Source organism: Zootoca vivipara, chromosome 2, assembly GCF_965207765.1.
Source record: "Zootoca vivipara chromosome 2, rZooViv2.hap1.1, whole genome shotgun sequence".
Lineage (NCBI taxonomy): Eukaryota > Metazoa > Chordata > Lepidosauria > Squamata > Lacertidae > Zootoca > Zootoca vivipara.
In genome coordinates this window covers 40,953,901-40,975,872 of record NC_142584.1, presented here as the reverse complement: position 1 = coordinate 40,975,872, position 21,972 = coordinate 40,953,901, and the positions used below count along the sequence as shown (strand labels likewise).

General features: G+C 44.9%; 1 protein-coding gene across 1 annotated transcript in view; it reads right to left on the bottom strand.

The window, feature by feature from the left end:
- Positions 1–21,972, bottom strand: part of CACNA1A (calcium voltage-gated channel subunit alpha1 A) — a 272,529-nt gene that overhangs the window by 192,191 nt on the left and 58,366 nt on the right. The window contains exon 3 of the mRNA XM_088661718.1: positions 7,260–7,553. Within this exon, the coding sequence (XP_088517844.1) occupies positions 7,260–7,553 (294 nt within the window). The remainder of the gene's footprint in view (positions 1–7,259; positions 7,554–21,972) is intronic.

The following is a 21,972-nucleotide window of genomic DNA, read 5'->3' as shown; positions in this document are numbered from 1 at the left end:
CCCTTTCCCTGCGCTATACTAACATCCTCTAGCAACTAAGTGCAAACCAGAGAGGCTCAAGCTAGAGTGTTCAAGCTAGAGAAGCAGGTTCTAGGCCAGGAATCCCCAAACTGTGGCCCTCCAGATGTTTTGGCCTACAACTCCCATGATCCCTAGCTAACAGGACCAGTGGTCGGGGAAGATGGGAATTGTAGTCCAAAACATCTGGAGGGCTGAAGTTTGGGGATGCCTGTTCTAGGCACACTTAATGGTCTGCTGGCTGAGCTACCCCACAGCAATCTCACTCTATTCTTCCTCTGCAGTAAAAAGGCTAGAACTGCCTAATGCACACAGTTTCAGGTTCTCATCTGTGGTCATTCAAACATTTAATTATATGGACTACAGCACCATGAAGAGGTCCAGCCAATAATGACCCCACAAGACTCAAAGGAAGAGACAGATTATGCCTGGAAATTTCTAAATGAGTCAAGGCAGATACAGAGGGCTGTCACAGCTACGGTAACTGTATGAAAATGGGAAGAGGACTAAGGCACAGAAAAGGCCAACATTCTCAAAGGCACCAGCAGTGTCGCTAAAAGGGGGCCTATGTTCTCTTGAGCCCCCACTTGCTGCTTTAACTGGAAGGAAAACATATATTTCACCTCTTTATAGATAGCCAGACTTGACTAAGCAGTGGGGTGGGATTGAGTGCTGAAAATTAACCAAGGAATTTGCAGCAGAATAGATCAGGAGGGGCTGCAGCAGCAAAAGAAAGTGTCTGTCACCAAATTGTTCAGTACTCCTCTTTTATATCAAACAAGCAAAGGTAGTGGCATGAACACCAAATACTTAGGAGCTGTACAGTTCCATGTTCCGTAAGAATAAAGAGAAACAATTAACAAGCCAGCCATTAACCCCCAAAGAAGTACATGATATTAACTTATGCCAGAGAAGAAAACAGTGTCTCACTGCTGAGAGCTTCCAAAGAACCACCAGGTAGGCAGAGACATGACAACCTTCAGTATCATTGCTCTGAAACTGGCAAAACTGTGGTCTGTTTCCACACTATCTTTTCTGCAGTTGCAGTTGCAGTTCTCTGCCTGCAGTTTTAAGACAATCAGTTCTTCTATCCCTTATGATCACACACAGGTTATTATCCGAAGAACAGAAACCCTGAACTGCATTGGTTTTTATGAGATTTGGCTTGGGAAATTCTTCTATTGCATTGGATACATGGGCCACAGTGCGGAAAGCACACCAATATTGTCAAACGCCATCTAACCTCATGCCACAACAGGTATTGTTTTTATAACCATAGCGTGCAAACAATAATGGGCCAGTTGCACTGATTAAGCAGTTTGCTGCCAGTTTTTATTTGTGCCCATCTGTCTGTAGAGTATACACACAGCATATAACCACTGCATCCGTGTTTTTAATGCCAACTCAATAGTACACTCACATCCTCGTTCTAACTAACACTGTTACATAAGATGCATTCTTGGAAAAATTAAGTGCTAACAGCAGCATAAAGGACTAGCACAATTTCCCCCAGCCAGTCATATGGCACAATCTGCCTGGAAGTTATTTTGTGCAAGCCCCTGTGAATTAAATGAGACCTGCGCAAGAATGAAGATTCATCCATTTCACTGAGGCTAGAGCAGGGGTGCATCCTAGTATATTGTATCCCCAAACCTGCTTTGTTTTGATTGAACATGCCCCTAGTCAGTGCTATTTTCTAGAAAAAGAGATGCTGGAGCTCATCATGAATGCCTCCCTTGTTCTCTTATGATGGCAATGGCCCTCACCTGAGAGGTGCCAGAACTGAGTTCTGGTGAGTTCCAGCTGGAAAACACCCTGCTCCCAGTAAACCCATTTAAGTCCAAGTCCTAGTACATTGAACACCAACCCCCTAGATATGCAATATTAGAGGAAGTGTGGGTGACTTATTCTTCATCCTCCTCACTGTCCTTAAATTTCGAACAAAGCAGGGAGGCATGCATTTATCCCCTACATAGAGATGTGTTCTTCCCCCATCCTGGTGCGGAAGTAATGTGTATCTTCCTATGGGAAATACAGACATCACCTTTTTTTGGAAACTGGAGAGAAAAAACATGAGTCACTCACACTTCCCCTTCCACAGCTTCCTCTTAAGAATATTCAATGTTGTCCCTGTGGTTAGAACAGGCTAGAATTCCTCTTCATTTGCCAGCTCTAGTCAAGGTCCAAGAGAAACTTCTCAAGCCTTAGAATAGATCTGGTCCTCTGCGGCTTTTTTTGCAAGCCCCTAAGCTTGCTTTGGGATGCAGGTGGCGCTGTGGGTTAAACCACAGAGCCTAGGGCTTGCTAATCAGAAGGTCGGCAGTTCGAATCCCTGTGACGGGGTGAGCTCCCGTTGCTCAGTCCCAGCTCCTGCCAACCTAGCAGTTCGAAAGCACGTCAAAGTGCAAGTAAATAAATAGGCAAGGTAAATGGCGTTTCCTTGTGCTGCTCTGGTTTGCCAGAAGCAGCTTTGTCATGCTGGCCACATGAGCTGGAAGCTGTACGCCGGCTCCCTCAGCCAACAACACGAGATGAGCGCCACAACCCCAGAGTCGGTCATGACTGGAGCTAATAGCCAGGGGTCCCTTTACCTTTTAAGCTTGCTCTGAGAAATGGCTGGATCATCCATTTTGCGCAATGAGTAGGACATACACTTCCACAAAAGACATGGGTGGTTGGTGAGGGGAAGAGAGCTCCACCCTGGCAAACGCAGTCTTGGGGCACTGTGTGGCCTCCTGGATGGTGAGAGTATCTTCAATTCTGTGCCAGAAAGAAACTTGCTTTCCTACCCACCTGGAGATTCAAGCATAGCTGCCAAGTTTTCCCTTTTCTCGCGAGGAAGCCTATTCAGCATAAGGGAAAATCCCTTAAAATAAGGGATAACTTGGCAGCTATGGATTCAAGTGTGTGTTTTCTAGATTTAGGAATGTTCTCCGAGAGAACCCAAGTTCAAATACATCATGCCAGATATATTAAATCCAGTACTAGCTCTTACATACAAATATGACAACCTTGTCTGGATACAAACATAACAATCTTTTGGCACCAATCAGTATTCCCTACTCCTGCACCAGTGTTTATATTCCTTAAAAATAAAAATAAAAGCCTGTGTGAATCCACATGCCTATTATTAGTAATTAGCATAGCTGCCAAGTTCTCCCTTTTTTTAAGGGAAATTCCCTCATGCTGAATAGGCTTCCTCGCGAGAAAAGGGAAAACTTGGCAGCTATGAGTAATTAGCAAACATCCCAACAATTGCAAGGTGGAAAAGAACAGAGGGTTCTAGCCCGTTCCCCCCTCCTATACTTCTTCATCCACACTCCATTGTCCATCACTGGGGCCATTATCACAGCTGGGCTTCGGCCTACTTTACAAGGCCCTTGGTAACATACATTTCCCCTGCCACCCAATCATAGCTGCCAAGTTTTCCCTTTTCTCGTGAGGAAGCCTATTCAGCATAAGGGAAAATCCCTTAAAAAAGGGGATAACTTGGCAGCTATGCACCCAATCCAGAAGGAGCATTCAGAAAAGGGGAGGGGTGGGACAGAAGCCGGGAGAGATCTAGCAAGTCTCCACTTCCTGTTTTTAGACAGGTATTGTGAACCTTCTTATTCTGGAGGGCAATTTATAATTGATTCCTACTGTGGTTGTTGGAGGTGTTTTTTTTTAAAGGTTTTGATCCTGATGTGTTTTACATTTGAAAATTTTTAATGCATTTTCATTACATTTTATTTTTGTGCAACTATTAAGTATTATTTTGAAAAATGGAATATAAATTATATTAACCAACTAATAAAACGCTCCACATTTCTCCATTCTGAACTCAGGTCCTGATTATGCAGGGTACAAAAAATATGCCTTCTTTCTTTCACCCTACATCTGCTTTCAGCTGGGGAAGATGGAACCTTGTTCTACTCCTCAAGGAGCCACACCGTCTCCCAACAGGCAAGTCTGCCTCCACTGAAAGCACAAAGGATAAGCGCTTTACTTTTCCCTATAGGAATGCACAGCAGCCATTAGTGCAGAGAGCTAAACCTGACTCTAATGATTCCAGCACCTGTAGAAAGAAGCGGGCTCCTTCTCACCTTAGCCCTACATTGTAATCACTTTGTCCCAATAACTTAATAGAATTCATTCAGAACTGATCCAGCCATTATCCATAGGATTCCACCCTTTCATCCATTTCTTAGTCATGCTAGAGCCTGGCTGTCCACCTTTAGCTTTGCTAGATGATCACTTGGGATGGAGGCATGGGGAACACAGCAAGCCAAGGCAACAATCTGCATTGCCCCAAATACCACATCCAAGTGCTGCAAAAGCAACTTCTCTTGGCTGGCAATGGAGGAGAGGAAGAAGATACCACCCTCTGGAGGGGCAGGTTTGGCTTGGCATTGTTAGCCCCTAAGCTACAGTGTGATGGAATGTTAGAAGAATATGATGGGACACTGGGGAAAGTGTAACAAAAGAAGAAATTGTTGTAGATGAACTGTTTTTTTATAGACAGATGATAGCTATGACTTCCATTAATAATGAAAATGAGGCAGCCCTGCGCATTGAAACAGGGCTCCCACATTGAAGGCTATGGTAGTGAGGTAGAAATGTTCCATGTGGTTACACAGCTCTATCTGCCATAACTGACAATGGGCCATAGCTGTCAAGTTTTCCCTTTTCTCACGAGGAATCCTATTCAGCATAAGGGAATTTCCCTTTAAAAAGGGAGAACTTGACAGCTATGCAAAGGGCCCCTCGTGTACCCACAGGGCTCAGACATTGTGGCCATTGTCTATAATACTTTTTTATTGTGCAAAGGGCACTGCAATCCTTGTCTCATTTATCCTTCCAACAATCTCACCCTATGAGCTGGGGTTTGTTTATTCTCATTTTACAGATAGAAATTAAATCTAAAAGGATAGTAACTTGCCAAACGTAATCCCATAAGATTGTGGTTGATCTGATATTACAATCTGGATTGTCAAGAAGAGGGGATGGAAGCCAGCACTTCATCAACAGGATTAAGCTGCTCTCATCACCACCAACCTCCCACATTTTATCACATTCCATTCCCTAAAAACAAAAGGAGCATTGCAAACTCACATGAAACAATAGATAAAGCACGAACAACTTGATACTTCAATAGATTCTCAGGATCTATAAACATTTACAGTAAACAGAGAGGAGTTTGGCTGATTCGCTTTTCATCTATCCATCACACATCTGTCTCCACCCATCCACCCTACAGTTTTCTTCAGTACCCACTTTTACTAACATCAAATATCTGCAGTGCTCATGCTTGGTAATCTGTCTTTCAATAGTGAGCTTGATCATTTTCAATGTATGTATTTTAAGAAAACCACATTTGCAAGTTTCTACTGTATGATAAGAAAGGAACCAGCAATACAACCCCGATTGACTTGTTACACTTGCATTAACTCATTGGTTTCAAGAGACTTGCTCTACCTTCACTTTCCTGTAAACAAAATGCGTATTCCCTCTCACACACAGATGACAAAATTGCAGGCGCGTGCGCATACACACACAAACTAGCTGTGAACAACACAACTACACTTTAAAAAGCACACCTGCTCTAGAATACAGCATCTCCCTGCAATCTGCCTCATATTTTAGCCCCTTGCACTTGAGTGTGTCAGGATTTTTAGCACATTCCAAAATAACAATCACCTCTCCAGGCATAATATATGCTGTCCCTAAACCATATTCTGACTCTTAGTAGACACTAAACTTTTCTAAGCAAGGTAGGCATAGGTTTAGAGACTATAAAACCCAAAGACCCATCGACATGTGCCTTCCTTCCAAGATACAAAGAACTATACAAACTATCATAACAGAAAGCAAGATCTTTTACATACCGAGTTGATGTGAGGGAGGCAGCGGCTGCGGATCTTGCATTTTTCTCCACCATCAGAGGAAACCAGAAGACCTGAGAAGCCCCCCCCCCTGCAAGGCCCAGCAGAGGCAGATGAACCCAACATGCCTCCTATATCTCTCACTACCCTATGCCACTCCCAAAATACTGCCCTGTGCTCTCTGAACATATCCAAACTTGGATAGTAGATAATGGATAGCAGACCCATGAATCAATGAAGAGGGGCACTGAAATTCCATGCTGGACCTCAAAATTGGGAGGGTGGAGGAGGGGAAAAATGTGCTCAGTGGAACATATTGATGGTTCAGTTTCACATCCCTTTCTCTTTATTTCTATCTCTAGTATGGGGGCTACACTTGGCTCAGGGGGCCTCTATTAGGTTGTTCTTTGCCCACCATGCGCCTTTTTTTAGAGGCTAGGTTGAGGTTGGCTCCTCCTGTCTCAACACTACCTGACAATTCCCCCGTTGATAAGGGCCTTTATTTTCTGCGCAACTAGCTAGACACAGTGCTTTGGAGCCCCACTCTCCACAGCACATCTCTGGGAACCAAGTTGATTGCTGACTTTCCAGAAGGCACATGAAAAGCCTGGCCCCATATGCCCCTCTGCCTGAAGAAGGGGAAATGAAGGCATGACTAACAAATGCAGTCTCCAAAACCCTGAGCCAGAGGAAATGAAAACTGATGCTATCGGTCCTCCTTGTCCTCTCCTTCCTCCCCCTCCCCCCCTCCCTTTGCATGGATGAAAGACAGCTGGCTTGAAAGAGCAGCTCAATAACAGGTATTAGAGGCAAAGTGGGATGGGGGAGAGAAGGAAGGAATAAAGAAAGCAGGAGATGCTTGGCTTAGTGAGAGGCAACTGGCCCCTGCACAGGGGAGGCTTGCATGTAGGGAGAGAGAGAAAGAGAGAGAAATCCACCAGGCAATATACAACTTAAAATCAGCAGAGAGACATTGGGGGGAGTAATACATCAATTAAGCATTTCAACTACCGTAGATGGATCAGAGCAGGGATGAATTCAGTGACAGAGTTGTCAGCCTCAAGGGTTGCATACATGCATCTGAATCGTGCCTTGAGAAATCAGGGTGGAAGATAAAGGTCCCTTGGTAGAGGCATGCTGACTAGGTGGGGTAGCACATGCAGGAAGGATACAGATGTGGTGCATGAATGGGATGGGTATGCAGTCGCTGGGTTGGGGATGTGCAGGTGGGGCTTCATGCATAGAGACAGGGTGGGCCAGGAATGCATGCAGGAGCTAAAGTGGGACACAGGCTTTGGCATTTGCTCTTTCCCCCTTAAGTTTGCGATGTTCACTGCGGCCTAGGTTTCTGAAAAAAAAAAACCACAGAAAGGATATGGCCATTCGGTGATCTTTTTGGCGTATTTCCTCACCACGTTGTCCTCACTGAAGAGGAAGAGGGAGCGGTTGACAGTCAGGCAGCTCTGCCGGACGGGGATGGGGTTGTAGAGTGCCATGGTGCGGGCTCGCTGGGCCATTGACTGTTTGTATATCCTCTGGGCCCCCGGGGGACCACCTTGCCGGACGCCCCCGGCACCCCGGCCACCTCCGCCGCCTGCCGTTCCGGAGCCAGCTCCCCCTGCACCTCCTGCCCCATAGCGGGCTGGCACCTCATCTCCAAACCGAGCCATCCTGTAAAGAGCAAAGGGCCGGGGGTTACGCCGCTGAGGATGCTGCCGGAGAGAAGAAGAAGCAGCTCATCACATCCCATCGGCTGCTGTAGGATGCTGCTAGGGAAGCTTGCAGCAGAGGGAGGGGCACTCAAGCTGGAGAGCGGTCGGGAAAAGCAGCAGAGATCCTGGACATTGTCACTCTCGCCTCCCGTTGCAGGGGGGGGAAGCGATGTACAAATTCCCCACCCTCTGCCCAAAAGGTTGCAATTGTTGGGGTGGGAGCCACACCCCAGAAAAAGAAAGGGGGGAAAAATCACCCCAAAATTGTGGGTTGCAATTGGGGGGGGGGCAAAAAGACCAATGCACCAAAATGCCCCTAAAATTAATTACAATGAAAAAGAAAAAAGAATCAATGCACCATCAGTTAAAAATATTTCAATTTAAAGAATAAAAAATGCATTGCCACTGGGAGGGAGAGGAGGGGGAAATGACAATTAAATGTAGCGACAGCAGCACCTCCTCCCCACTGAGGGAGGGAAAAAATGCAATTAAAGAAATCAAATGCACCAGTTCCTTGCTCCTGCCTCTCTTCTCAAGCCCAGAGGGAAAGGAAATTGAAATAAAAATAAAAATAAAAAAGATGCCATCAAAATTAGGCTCACTGTCTAGGTATTTGCAATGCAATTTGATGGGAGAAATGCAGGCTTCCTCTGTGCCGGACAGCTTGACAAATGTTTGCACTCGCAAAGAAGAAAAAAAGCATATATATATATATTTTCTGTAAGATTTATGAAATCAGTACATGCCCTCCCATCTCACTGATAGAGAAATAAAGTACTGCATTGGTAATGAAAAAAAAGATTTCTTTTTTTAAAAGCAGAAAAATACCCCCCCACACAAAAAAACCCAAAGACACCCTAAAATCAAAAGAAAATCCCCCCTCCAAAGGTTTGTTTTCACAGGAGCTTCATCCTGTTATCTTCAGCACTGTCCAAGATCTGAAGGCGAAACGGTTTGGGCTCTCTTTAAGCTTCTGAAGCTGAAGGATGTGCTCCCCCCCTTCTTGCTATCCAGCGGTCTCTCTTCCTGCCTTTTTCCCGTGTGATTGCGTGTATGAGTGTGTGTGCGTGTGAGAGACACAGAAAAAGAGAGCGTGTGTGTCGGTTTTGCCTCAGCTTGGAGTTGAATGCAGCAATGACATCCTGTAAAATCCAAAAATGAGAGAGACAAGAGAAGTAGTTGCCATCCACCATCTACTCATAAGGGTTCCCTGGTTGCTGCAATGTCTAGTATTTTTTCCTGCCCTGTATTCCTCCTCCTCTCCTCCACCGCCTCCTCCTCCTCCTCTTGGGTAAGCTAAAATAAGACTGGTGTTAGGGAGGGAGGGAGGCAGGCAGGGAGGCAGGCAGGGAGAGAAAATGGAAAAAAAAGAAAGAAAAGGTCTGATTCACTGGCAGGTTGAGCTCTAATGTGCAGCAGTGGATCGATTTAATGCAAGCACAGAGCATCCCAAAGCTTCGGTCAGGCTTGGCACATGATGGCCTAGAACCAATAGCAGGGGCTACAGCCCAACCAAACCCAGTTGGGTTTTTACAGAGAGAGAAGGACACACACACACACAAACACACACACACACACACACAGCTTGATGGGGTAGGAAAAACCTGCATACAAATGGCATCTCTCAGCAGCCCACACCCTGGCAGATTAGACTGATGTCAATTCTCTGATGTAGACTTAGATCTTTCTACTGGAAAGCAGGAACATGAATATCTCTACCCCGCCTTCATGCCCTCATTTGGTATAAAAATCAGGTCAGAATGGGCTTCCCTTACTTTACACATTTCATAGTGAAAGCGGTTAGCAACTACCAAGTCCTGGGGTGGAAGTGGGGCAATGTTAGAACTGTCGAGCAATGTAAGAAATGTGATACTGCTGGAGTGAGTGTTAGTAAGATAGCATGCAAGTGTAAATGTGCATACACAAGTCAGTGTACCATCTGCAAAGTCGAAATGTGCAGATGGTTGCATGTGTGTGACACAGAACTGTAAAGTGCATGTGTCATGGACATAAAGCTGAGATATCTGAGCAAGCAGCCAAACTGACACCCCACTTGTTAAAATAGTTCCAGTAGCTCCAGTGTTGTCTTTGCTACACCAATATACAAATAGGAGTGAATTCCAGTGGGTTGGACTGTGAGCTCAGGTCAGCTAATGAGAGTAGCAGCAAGCATGTAGAGGTAATCCAGTCAACCTTGTGTACTTAAGATTTTCAAAATGCTTTTGAAAAAGTCCCTTGCCTAAGCAGTCATGGGTTAAGAGGAATCCTCTTATGCAGAGCTTTTTTCTCAGCCGGAACTCACCGGAACTGGCACCTCTCAGGTTGGCACCATTGCTATTATAGGAGAACAAGGGAGGCACTCATGGTGAGTTCCAGCACCTCTTTTTCTAGAAAAATAGCACTGCTCTTATGGATCAGCAATTGGTTAAGGAATAGGAAGTAAGGAGTAGGAATAAATGGACAGTTCTTCCAATGAAGGCATGTAGAAAGTGGACCTGTGCTTTTTAGCCTCCACAGTCACTTACGGACCCATAGTTAAAATCGTGTTTATGGAAGACAATCTTACTCGGCTACGAGTGATCGCCAAAGAAGAAGAGTTGGGGGTCAGCAGTGTGCTCATAGGGACCCAGGTGGCACTGTGGGTTAAACCACTGAGCCTAGGACTTGCTGATCAGAAGGTTGGCGGTTCGAATCCCTGTGACGGGGTGAGCTCCCGTTGCTTGGTCCCAGCTCCTGCCAACCTAGCAGTTCGAAAGCATGTCAAAAATGCAAGTAGATAAATAAGAACCGCTACAGCGGGAAGGTAAACGGCGTTTCCGTGTGCTGCTCTGGTTTTCCAGAAGTGGCTTTGTCATGCTGGCCACATGACCTGGAAGCTATACGCCGGCTCCCTCGTCCAATAATGCGAGATGAGCGCGCAACCCCAGGGTCGGTCACGACTGGACCTTTACCTTAGTGTGCTCATAACTTTTGTTGATGATACAAAATTGTTCAGGAAAGTTAAAACCAGTGCTTTTTTCTGGGGGTATGCAGGGGTACGCATACCCCTAAACATTTTGTGAATCTTTGTACTTTTGTCCATTTACTGTATTTATTTTCCCCAATTTGAACTATAAAAAACTATAAAATGTATTTTATTTAATGTTTTTTAAATCTTTGTTGGAAGCCGCCCAGAATGGCTGGGAAAACCCAGCCAGATGGGCGGGGTACAAATATATTATTATTATTATTATTATTATTATTATTATTATTAAATTGTGGTTTTCTTGAGTCAAAATGAGTGTACCCCTGAACATTTTTTAGGGGGAAAAACTTTGGTTAAAACAAAAGGGATTGTGAAGGGCTCCAAAAGGATCTCTCCAAACTTGGTGACTAGGCAGTAAAATGGCAAATGCAACTAAATGTAAGCCAGTGTAAAGTGATATAAAAGGGTAAAGGTAAAGGGACCCCTGACAGTTAGGTCCAGTCACGAACGACTCTGGGGTTGCGGCGCTCATCTTGTTTTACTGGTCGAGGGAGCTTCCAGGTCATGTGGCCAGCATGACTAAGCCGCTTCTGGCGAACCAGAGCAGCGCACGGAAACGCCATTTACCTTCCCGCCAGAGCGGTACCTATTTATCTACTTGCACTTTGACGTGATTTTGAACTGCCAGATTGGCAGGAGCTGGGACTGAGCAATGGGAGCTCACCCCATTGCAGGGATTTGAACTGCCAACCTTCTGATCGGCAAGCCCTAGGCTCAGTGGTTTAGACCACAGCGCCACCCACGTCCCAATATAAAGTGATATACATTGGACAAAAAATATATAATTTAACGATTATGCTAATATAGTCTGAGCTGCTGGTGACTGACCTTGGGGTTATAGTGGAGAAGCTCAGTGGAAATGTTGACCCAGTGTGTGGCAAATTCCATGTCAGGGATCATTAGTAAAGGGTTTGAGAATTTTTTAAATGCCAATATCATAATGCCGTTTTTAAATTCTATGCTGCAACCACACTTGAAATACTGTGTGTGGTTCCAGTTGCTTCACCTAAAAATGAATATTGTAGAGCTGGAAAGGTTTCAGAGAAGGGCAACCAAAATGTTCAAGGGGGTGAAGCAACCCTCATTTGAGGAGTTTTAGTTTAGAAAAGAAAAGCCAGTAAGGGGAACAGGATGCGCCTATTTTCGTTGGAAAATGTTGGAGGGGATGGAATATGACGTCCCTATTTTCACTGGAAAAACACTGCAGGGTATGTGATTGAAATTTATAAAATTACACATGGTGTAGAAATCTGGTAGTTTTTCTCCCTCTCCAATAGCACTGAACATGTTAGAAGATGAATGATAGACAAAATAAATTACTTCTTCACAGTGTTCATAGTTAACCTTTAGAATAAGCTTCCACAAGACATAACTTGGATGGCTTTAAAAGAGGATTAGACAAGAATAAACTATCTATGGCTGTTAAGACATATATATGTCCTATCTGTGGCTATGTCCACCTTCAGAGGCAGCATGTTTCTGAATCCCAAGTCCTGAGAATCACAAGTGGGGAGAATGCTACTGCACTCCTGTCCTGCTTGCGGATTTCTCACAAGGATTGTATTGGCCATTGTGAAAACAGGATGCTGTACTAGACGGGTCTCCTACCTGATCCAGTAGGACCATTACATTAAGTTTTTATAGCATAAATAAAACTTTTCACTGTTATTCTAGGTTCTGGGTTTATCTGCCCTGGTATAAATCTGGGCTCATTCCACTGGTTTGAGAATTACAAGACTTACGGCTACTTCACATGAAATGTACCCCCACCCCCAATAAAGGAGACAACATTGAATTAATCTTGCAAAAACTGCCTCCATGTGGCAAACCAGTATTCGTGAGCAGCATCTTTATTTGATTGCTTGGGATCTCTTCTACGCTGCCGCAAACATTTATTTTGTATGTGTGTGATTGTGTGGAAAACGTTCCCAGCCAATAAGCCCATTTTAATCCAAGCAGCGTGACACTCAGACTTCAGGGGAGCAATTTAGCCAGCAATCCTCTTTCCCAGAGGTAGGGAACCTTCCATTCAATGGCCATGGCCACATTCCCTTCTGGGAAACCTTCTTGGGGGCCATATGCCAGTGGTGGGGCGGGGCCAGAGGCAAAAGTAGGTGGAGCAATTTATGTAAACACACACACACACACACACACACACACACACACACACACACACACAAACATCTATCTGCTCTCCATCCAGGAAAGCAAGAGGCATCAAGTGCGTTCAAGGGCACATTCCAGCCAAGCAAAAACACCCAAGGAGCATGTGAGGCAGGGCCAGCGAGGGTTGTGGTAGGGGAGAGAATGTGGCCTGGAGAGAGTCCCAAGAGGAAGAGGCCCGGAGGGCTGCATTTGGCCCCTAGGCCTGATGGTCCTAGCCCTGCTTTATCCATTGAAAACAATGGAACTTCTGAACAGGTATGTATAAAACTGCATTGTTTAGTGGCATCCATGCGGTGGATAATTCTGTCACATTGCCTTTATCATGCTGCTCCCTTTCTAAACAGACTCTGTTTGGCGTCTGTCTTCTCCACCACTGTAACATCAACACATCACTCACTATGTAATTTCTCTTCATCATATGGCACATTTCTATAGGGGTAGCACAGCATGATGCTGACTATGATTAAGGAAAGAGCATGGAAAAGACACCACACACAGCATGCTTCCAGTGGTAGCCACAGGACAGAAGCAACATGTACCCCAGCGGGGTGAGTGGGTGGCAAAACAAGATGGCCCACCCCAGCCACCAGCTGAATAGATGGTGGAGCTGTTAGCAAATTTCCTGAACAAGCGCTTTAATAACTGGGAGTTATATATGGGAGAAGACGCCTATGGGGGGGGGGAATCTGGCTCCAAACTGTATAGGTCTCTAAAGATAAACTGCAGCACTTTGAATCTAGCTTGGAAGCAAAGAGGTAACCATTGAAGACTGAACATATGTTATACATACCCTGCAATTACCTCAAGAGATCACTCTGGCTGCCACATTCTGAACCCTATACAGCTGAGGAACACCCTTCTGTGGCAACCCCACATAGCGCACGTTATAGCATTACCCTAGAGACAAACAGTTACAGGTAGGTAGCCATGTTGGTCTGACGTAGTCAAAACAAAATAAAAAAAATCCTTCCAGTAGCACCTTAGAGACCAACTAAGTTTGTTATAGGTATGAGCTTTCTGAAGAAGTGTGCATGCACATGAAAGCTCATACCTATGACAAACTTAGTTGGTCTCTAAGGTGCTACTGGAAGGATTTTTTTATTTTGTTCTAGAGACAAATAGTTCAAATTTGGCTGCAATCCTAAGCATGGTTTAGCACATGTAAATTTAGCACCTGAATTAACTGTGAGTTACTTCTGAGTAACTATGCTGGGGACTACACGGCTGTGTTTTGCTTCTAATAATGGAGGACAAAAATAAAGAAACTGCGCACAATGGCAGCTTATATTGGAATATTTGAGGACAGTATCCTACAGCAGTCCTGCTATAGTGACTATAGGGGAAACCCTACTGTGTACTCTAGCTCTTTCTTGAAAGATAAGATAAAGACAGCAAAGTAGGAAGATGATGTGGTGTGTGTGATAGACTCAGTGATGCCATTATTTTGCTGTTTCTTACAGATCACTGTAAAATAACAGCATTCTGCAAAGGGGTGGATAGAGCTGCCTGTCACAATGGTATTTCTGCCTTGGTATCTGCGCTGGAGGGCAGAGACCCTGCTTCACTCTCAGCTGTGCTGTTAGCAGCAATAGCCTCAGCTGCACAATCCAGTAATATAAACTTCATACTTTCTCTCTCTCTCTCTCTCTCTCTCTCACCTCCCCCACCCCCACCCCCAACTAGCCCTTTGCTTGTCAAGGGTTGCAACTGGAGGTGGGATTGAAAGCTTTCAAAGCTAAGTGGCACCAAGGAATATTTCAGGTCATCTTAATAAAAAAAACTGTTGTATTGAACACTGCTAGCCGGAATTGAACCTCAGTGGCATATACACCAAAGGATAAAAAATAACAGTGCTCTTGTGTACTTTCAGCATGTCCATTCTCTCACAAGGGTTCACTTGATCAGCCCTTCCCTTTCGCTACTGCAAATTGCTGATAGCTCAGTTCTGCCTACTGTGTGGAAGATTGCCAACTTCCTTAACCAGCCTATGCTGCTATGCTGCTTGATCTGCAGCTTTTCAAGGAGATAAATGTTGTATGTCACCTAATTGCTTCAGATCAAGTCTGTGATTTGTGAAAGGCCCAGGTGGAAAATCCAGGTGTAAATATTCATTTCCCCTCCCCTCTGCCTGGATCAACAGGAAAAACAAAAACTGGGCAGGACCTCTAAACAGAATGATGATGATGATGATGATGATGATGATGATGATGATAATGATGATGATGATGATGATGATGATAAAAGGCAAAGGAGCGCCCGCCCCACAAGCTTCAAACCACTTTGCCTGCTCACTCTGGACAAGCTGGTGCTGCAACTATATTTTATAGCAGTTTCTCTTTTTCTTTTTTGGCCACAAATCAGGTCTGAAATACTGGACTAAAAATGTCACATTATCTGAGTTCTCTCTAAAGCGTGGGTGAAGAAAGGGTAGCAATTTGAGAGAGAAGGACTAGCATGTAAGGAAGCAGGAATGCGCAGTTCCGAGGAGGAACAAAATGCATGCTGAAAATACATACGTGACTAGACAAGACCTGCAGTTGTGTGTACAGAGCCTATACATGCAGTTTGTGAGCTCTTTTGGATGGTCTGCCAATGTATATCATCCCTCCACCCCTTTGCACCTCCTGCTCCTTCCTTGAAGCAAAGCGGGAAAGCCATCATTTTGGCAACCCAACATGTCACAACCTACCATATGAAGGCCAGTGCCAAGGACGTCACAACATATAATACACTACAATAAGTGCTGTTTTTCTAGATTGCCTCCCTTGTTCTCTTATAATGGCAATGGCACCCACCTAAGAGGTGCTGGAACTGAGTTCTGGTGTATCCCAGATGCAAAAAAGCATCTGAGCTATGGCTCTTCCCTCTCTTGGGGGATGGAGTGGCCTGCTGAGCTAGGCCCTCCTTTTATCTCCATCAAATTAGGCTGCCTGGAAGGCTCCCTCCCATCATACATTTTTCCCTTCGCTTCACCCAAGCCACGGCTGCTTTTCCTCCCACTCTCATTCTTTATCCCGAACAAGGAGTACTCTTCAGCTCCTTCCAACCTGGGGATTTTTATTGGAGGAGGAGGAAGAAGAAGAAGGATACAAACATTATCCAGGCTAATGACTGGTTTTGTTCTCTAGATTTGGGTAGCAAACACAACTGAGGATGAAATCAGGTTATTTCCTTTCCTCACACTGTGATAGAATCTCAGAATTCCACAAAGAAAAATCACCCTGCCCCTACCCTTAGCCACTTAAGTGTCTCATACGCACTACTGTAAAATAAAATAAATAAAACAAAATACTGAGCAACAGAGGAGTGACTTTAAAAACAACAATGATATTTCACAAAATAATAAATGTGAATAAATATAAATTTTAAATGAAGCATCTGCACTCTCCTGGTGCAATGCAGGAGCACACATACACTAGTTTTAAAAAGTTCAGAGAGGCAAGCATTACTGCTACCCACTCATCTGAACTGCTTCCTCTTCTGTATTCCAGGTAGAATAATAGATTTGTAAAATAAAGAGAAGGGACCCCAAGGATCATGTAGTCAACCCACTGCAATGCAGGAATATTTTTGCCCAACGTAGGGCTCAAACCCACAACCCACAACCCTGAGATTAAGAGTCCCATGCTCTGGTTTTTAAAAACATTGGTGGTTATACCCTCCTATGTAATGTAAAGCCAGCCCTGTTTGTATTTATTAATGGCTGCAAAAACCACCATGGCAGCTCAAATATTTTGATGTTATTGTACTAATTTTGATTGCTTTATTTTGCAATAGCAAAGGAGCCATAAATTATATGCCTAAAGGTAACACAGCTAATTAAATGCTTAATTAAATAAACAAGTTTTTAATGGCTATGTGAAAGTGAATCAAAATATGGCCCAGTGAGGAGGCTTCTCCTTAGCTGTAGCATCACCAGTGAAAATGTCTTGCCCTGGATGTGAGAAGATATTTCATTTCAAACTGCCCAGAAACAGCCCAGAGTGACTGGGGAAACCCAGCCAGATGGGCTGGGTATAAATAATAAAATATTATTTATTTATGTATTTATATTATTATTATTATTACTACCACCCAATAAAACCATCATTTGTAGATCTTCATGTGCAGGTAGCTTTGTATGGGAGGTTAAACTCTAAGGACATTGCACCCAGACTATTTAGACTTTATAGGTGATCACCTAGGGACCTAGGTGGCGCTGTGGGTTAAACCACTGAGCCTAGGGCTTGCTGATCAGTAGGTCGGCGGTTCGAATCCCTGCAACGGGGTGAGCTCCCGTTGCTTGGTCCCAGCTCCTGCCAACCTAGCAGTTCGAAAACATGTCAAAGTGCAAGTAGATAAATAGGTACCGCTCCGGCGGGAAGGTAACAGAGTTTCCGTGTGCTGCTCTGGTTCGCCAGAAGCAGCTTTGTCATGCAGGCCACATGACCCGGAAGCTGTCTGCAGACAAACGCTGGCTCCCTCAGCCTATAGAGCGAGATGAGCGCCGCAACCCCAGAGTCAGACACGACCCTTTACCCTTTACCTTTAGGTGATCACCTGCATCTTGAATCAGGAGGAGGATTATATACCGCCCTTCATCTGTAGATCTCAGGGCGGTTAACAGCATAAAACTAATCAGAAGCTAATCAGAAGTCAGTGCTGATGAGCAAATGTTGATTTAATATACTCACTGTTCCTGGGCTCTATCAAGAACTAAGCAGCAACTTTCTGCACCAGCTGGAGCTTCCAAATGGTCTTCTAAGGCAGACCCACAAGTTGGCATATAGTGTAACAGCACACTGCGTGCCAACATGTCAGAAAGTCCCAATGGTGTATGTGTATGCACACACACATTTTTAATGAAAAGCCACATTGGAGGGGTACGTAAGTGTGTTGAGCATAGAAGCGAATGGTGTATGCACATAGTTAACATTTTCACGACCAGGCATCTTTCTGTTCCACATCCCTCGCTCTTGCTACATTTCATTCCTGTAATTTTCTGGATGCACGCTAACCCTCTCAAGGCTGCTTTTCTTTTCTTTTTTCCAAATGCTGCTGAAGCGTTACCTAGGGATGGGGGTACTGCAGTAGTGCGCTATTGGCACTGTATCAGTAGCAACATGTAGTACTGAAGACAAAATTAATTTGGGATTTTAAAAAAATCATGTGGAAGTAACTTGAGTCCTTGGAGCACGAATAGCCCCCTTGGAACAGACGCGGCTTATGTAGCAGTGCACCTATCAACTTTTAATCAAAGCCTTTTTTTAATTATTGGGGGGGGGGGAGAGAGAAAATGTGTTCAAAAGTCATGAGGGAATGAGGTGTTCCACAATGTAATGTGCCACCCTACCTTCCTTTTTTGGTCACTAGGCATGCTCAACTGCACATGCTCTGCAACAGTGATGGTGCCCTTAGCCATTTTCTGAGAATATAAAATGAGCCTTGCTGGAACCCACCAAAGGCCCATCTTGTCCAGCTGTAAGCACAGGTGATCTGATTGGGCAGGGGTCTGCTGTCAATTGGGAATTCTATAGTGCAGCAGTCTCCAGCAGAGCTTGCTGATGATCAGCACTGAGAGCAAGCCTTGCTTGCCAAGGAACAATAGGGAGCACACTTAAAGGGTCCTGCTTTTCCTTTGCAGCTATATCTTTACCTACCCCACACCCGATGCCATGTATGACCCCCACTGAGCTAATCTGGTCAGCAGCTTGGAGGTTCTCCATCACCGACCAACTGTATACCTTCTATCTAGCTTTGCTTTATCCAGTAGGAAAAACATAGAAGCAATTAGAATGCTAAGAGCATTAGCTAACATGCATATAAATTACATATGTATTGAGGCAGACACATCTAATGCCCCTCTTGAACAGAAAGGTTTTAACTTGTCTTTAAAGGATGTGGTGCTCTGATGGACCATTCTCAGGAAGGCTGTTTCATGCCCTGCTACTGGGCTTCCTATTGACTGGCCACGATGGGAAGCTGGATGCGGAAACAAATGAATGCTTACTCTGGTCCTGTAGGCCCACTTCATGGGCAGATGCTGCAGAGCAGGAGTTTTTCTTTTTCTTTTGAGGATCCTAACATTGAAGAAAGTTCAAAGAAGGGAGAAATCATGGGTGGTACTCTTTGAGACACGCATGGATGTGTATGATATTTCAGGGAATCACCTGCATGCTGAATAGTGCTCAGATACAAGCTGTTAGCTGGGGCAATCAGTAACAGAGAAGATGGAGTTCCCAGACAGTCTGTAAAGGAAGACACATCTGGTGGTATCCAACTAAGTTTTAGTTAGCATTAATGCTGGATTTAGGGTGTTGTGGGCAGTTCCCCTGCACAGGGTGCAGAGCTGAGGAAGTGCAGAAAGGAAGGTGAGAGGGAAGAGGACATCAAAGTGAGAAATATTTGGGAGGGGGAGCCAAATTTTGTCCTCACTCTGAGCACCATATTACCAAAGCCCGCCCCTGGTAAGAGTAGACCTACGGAAATTAATGAATCTAGCGTAGTCATGTTCATTAATTTCAGTCAGTCTACTCTAAGTAAAGCTTCACTGAATGCCACTCATAGGCACATTTCTAACATTGTTTTTTCATTGGGAAAAGCTTAAGTTTCCGAGGTATGCATGCATGAATGTGCAGGATGGTTAGTTGTGGCTCAGCCATTGCCTCCCACATGGGCCAGCTTGCAATTGTAGGTAAAAGATTGACAGCAACACAGAAGATAATATCAGGGGCATTGCTAGATATTTCAAAGACTCGTGACACAGGCCCATGACACAAATTTGCATAACATTTCCTAATACTGATTTATATGTATAGATGCAAATATGGGCTGACTTTCAGACAAGGAGAAAAACAAACTCTGGCTCCTTCTATGAGAGATTACTATGGGGATTGGGCCTTCTGCAAATTAAGATGGCAGGTAGCTGGGCTTCACCAGTACGGTGCTTTGCAACATACCCTGTAAACAAAGTTAAAAGAAAATAGGGGAGCAGCAGGAGATCCAGGGTCTAGTGCATCATTTACCGTAATAACACTCCTGCAGTACATAATATTCCTATATTCCTGTAACTCAACAAATATTGAGCCCTTAAGAAGAAGAAATAGTTCCTAAGTAACTTGGAGAATTAGAGAAAAAGAAGCTAAGTTTACATAATTGCAATGGTTTGGATTTATTTACACTTATATTCTGTCTTTTCCCCCCATTGTGGATCCCAAAGCAGCATGCATCCAAGCACTGACCAAGTCGTAGCCTTGCTTAATTTTAGCAGGGTGGCAGCCATCATGCTCCTTCTGACTGAAGCCTGGGGCTCTGGGATTTAGGCTTTGGAAAGCACACACCTTTAAAAATGAGGGTAAAGCCTCACAAGTCCCTCATTGGGTGAAAGATTCCTGCATTGCAAGGGGTTGGACTAGATGATCCTAGTGGTACCTTCCAACTCTACAATTCCACGATTTGATGAAATCACTTTTCAAGGTACAGTATATATATATATATATATATATATATATATATATATATATATATATATATATATACAAACAACAGTCTGAGGATTCTAAATGCCTGGCCTGCAGCAAGCTGTGAGTCTATGAAAAGGGTAGAGCACTCCACAGCCATCCACACAAACACCTCTGTCTTATACTCTTAATCTGAAGTCTTTATTTCTGGACATTGTCAAAAGCAGGACACTGGACTGGATGGGTTCCTTGGTGTTCCCTGTTCTGGCAGTTCCTGTGTGCATGAGGGTCTGAGGATAAAACAAGGCCCAAACTTGTATTGAAAGGATGGAGGCTGCTGTCTAGTCATTTAAATACCCTATAAAAAATCCTAAATATCTAGGACTGCTGCAGCTGATAGAGCCAGCACTCTGCACACAAGGCATAATGGGCTGTCTTGTTTGAGTCCCTAACCTATTTTCTATTCTCCCTTTTCATTCCCACCAGCCTTGACGTCACCAGGTTCCTTTGTTTGAGGGTAATGCTTTTGTCCCATGCCAGCAGATCTGAGGCTGCCTAAATATAGTCCTTAAGGCACCAGCGTCTTAAGAACTGGTCTAAAGTACCTAGCTGAAAGACTCCAGAAGTGAGGAAATAAGCAGCACTCTCAGTGATTTCTGAGATCATTGCCCTTGGCCCTTTCCTTGCAGTGGGCCAGGGAAGATAACAAAGCTACAAAGGAAAGCAAAATATAAATGCATGCCATGGTCCATTATTTATTTATTGGGGAAGCTGTTTTATGCTGGCCACAGCACCCAACAGGGGAGGCATGATGGGACATATTCTTTCTGCAGCACCCTGGGAGTACAGTTGGACTTTGAGCAAGCAGAATAGGCAGATTCCCCCCTGCTCTGCACTGAAACAAAGCCATGTTCCTTCTGGCCTAGGTTAGTGAGAGCCAACACAATTGGCTCTTATAATGGCTCTGTGACAGATTTACCCTCAATGGCCCTGACTTGCATGCATGTTGAATGGTCTGCACATAACTCCTATCCACCTACACTGCAGGCAGGATAGGATGCTGATCAGGCATGGCTTCTGTACAATAAAAGAATTATTAAGCCCACCCAGCGCCCTGGCGCTAAGGTCCCTCCAGCGCCCCCCTCTGAAAGTGCAGCACCAAAGCAGCCCCCTCCCACCTTGCTGGCCAAACCAGCTCCTGAGTGGCCAGACTTGGCTCCAGAGCCTCTCCAAGGATCTGGGAGTGCCAAGTGGACCGCGGCAGCAGCGGGAGACCACCTCTGAGGACTCTGCGCTGCGCCTCCTTCTCGTTTCCCCAGCGCTGGGTTCCGCTCAGTCAAGCTTCGCCACCAGCGCGCGCACTGCGGGACCAGCAAGAGCTGTTTGGGCGCTGTGCACGCGCTGGGGGCGAAGCTCAACTGAGCGGAACCCAGCGCTGGGGAAACGAGGAGGCGCAGCGCGGAGTCCTCTCAGCTCGTGGAGCGCAGTCCTGGCCAGATTGCCAGAACCTTGCGCTCACTTGGTGCCCTTCCAGCGCCCTCCAGCGCCCAGCGCCATGGTTCTCCGCACCACTAGCCTCTATGGCTAGGACGGGCCTGTGGAGAGGGGCCGCATAGGAACATACTAAGTCACACCCATCCCTCCTCCCATGACAGCCAACAATGCAAATATGGGCTACATATTGAGGCTCCTGGGTTCCTTCTAATAACAAGTATGAATGGCTCACTTTCCAATGTAGAGAAGATACC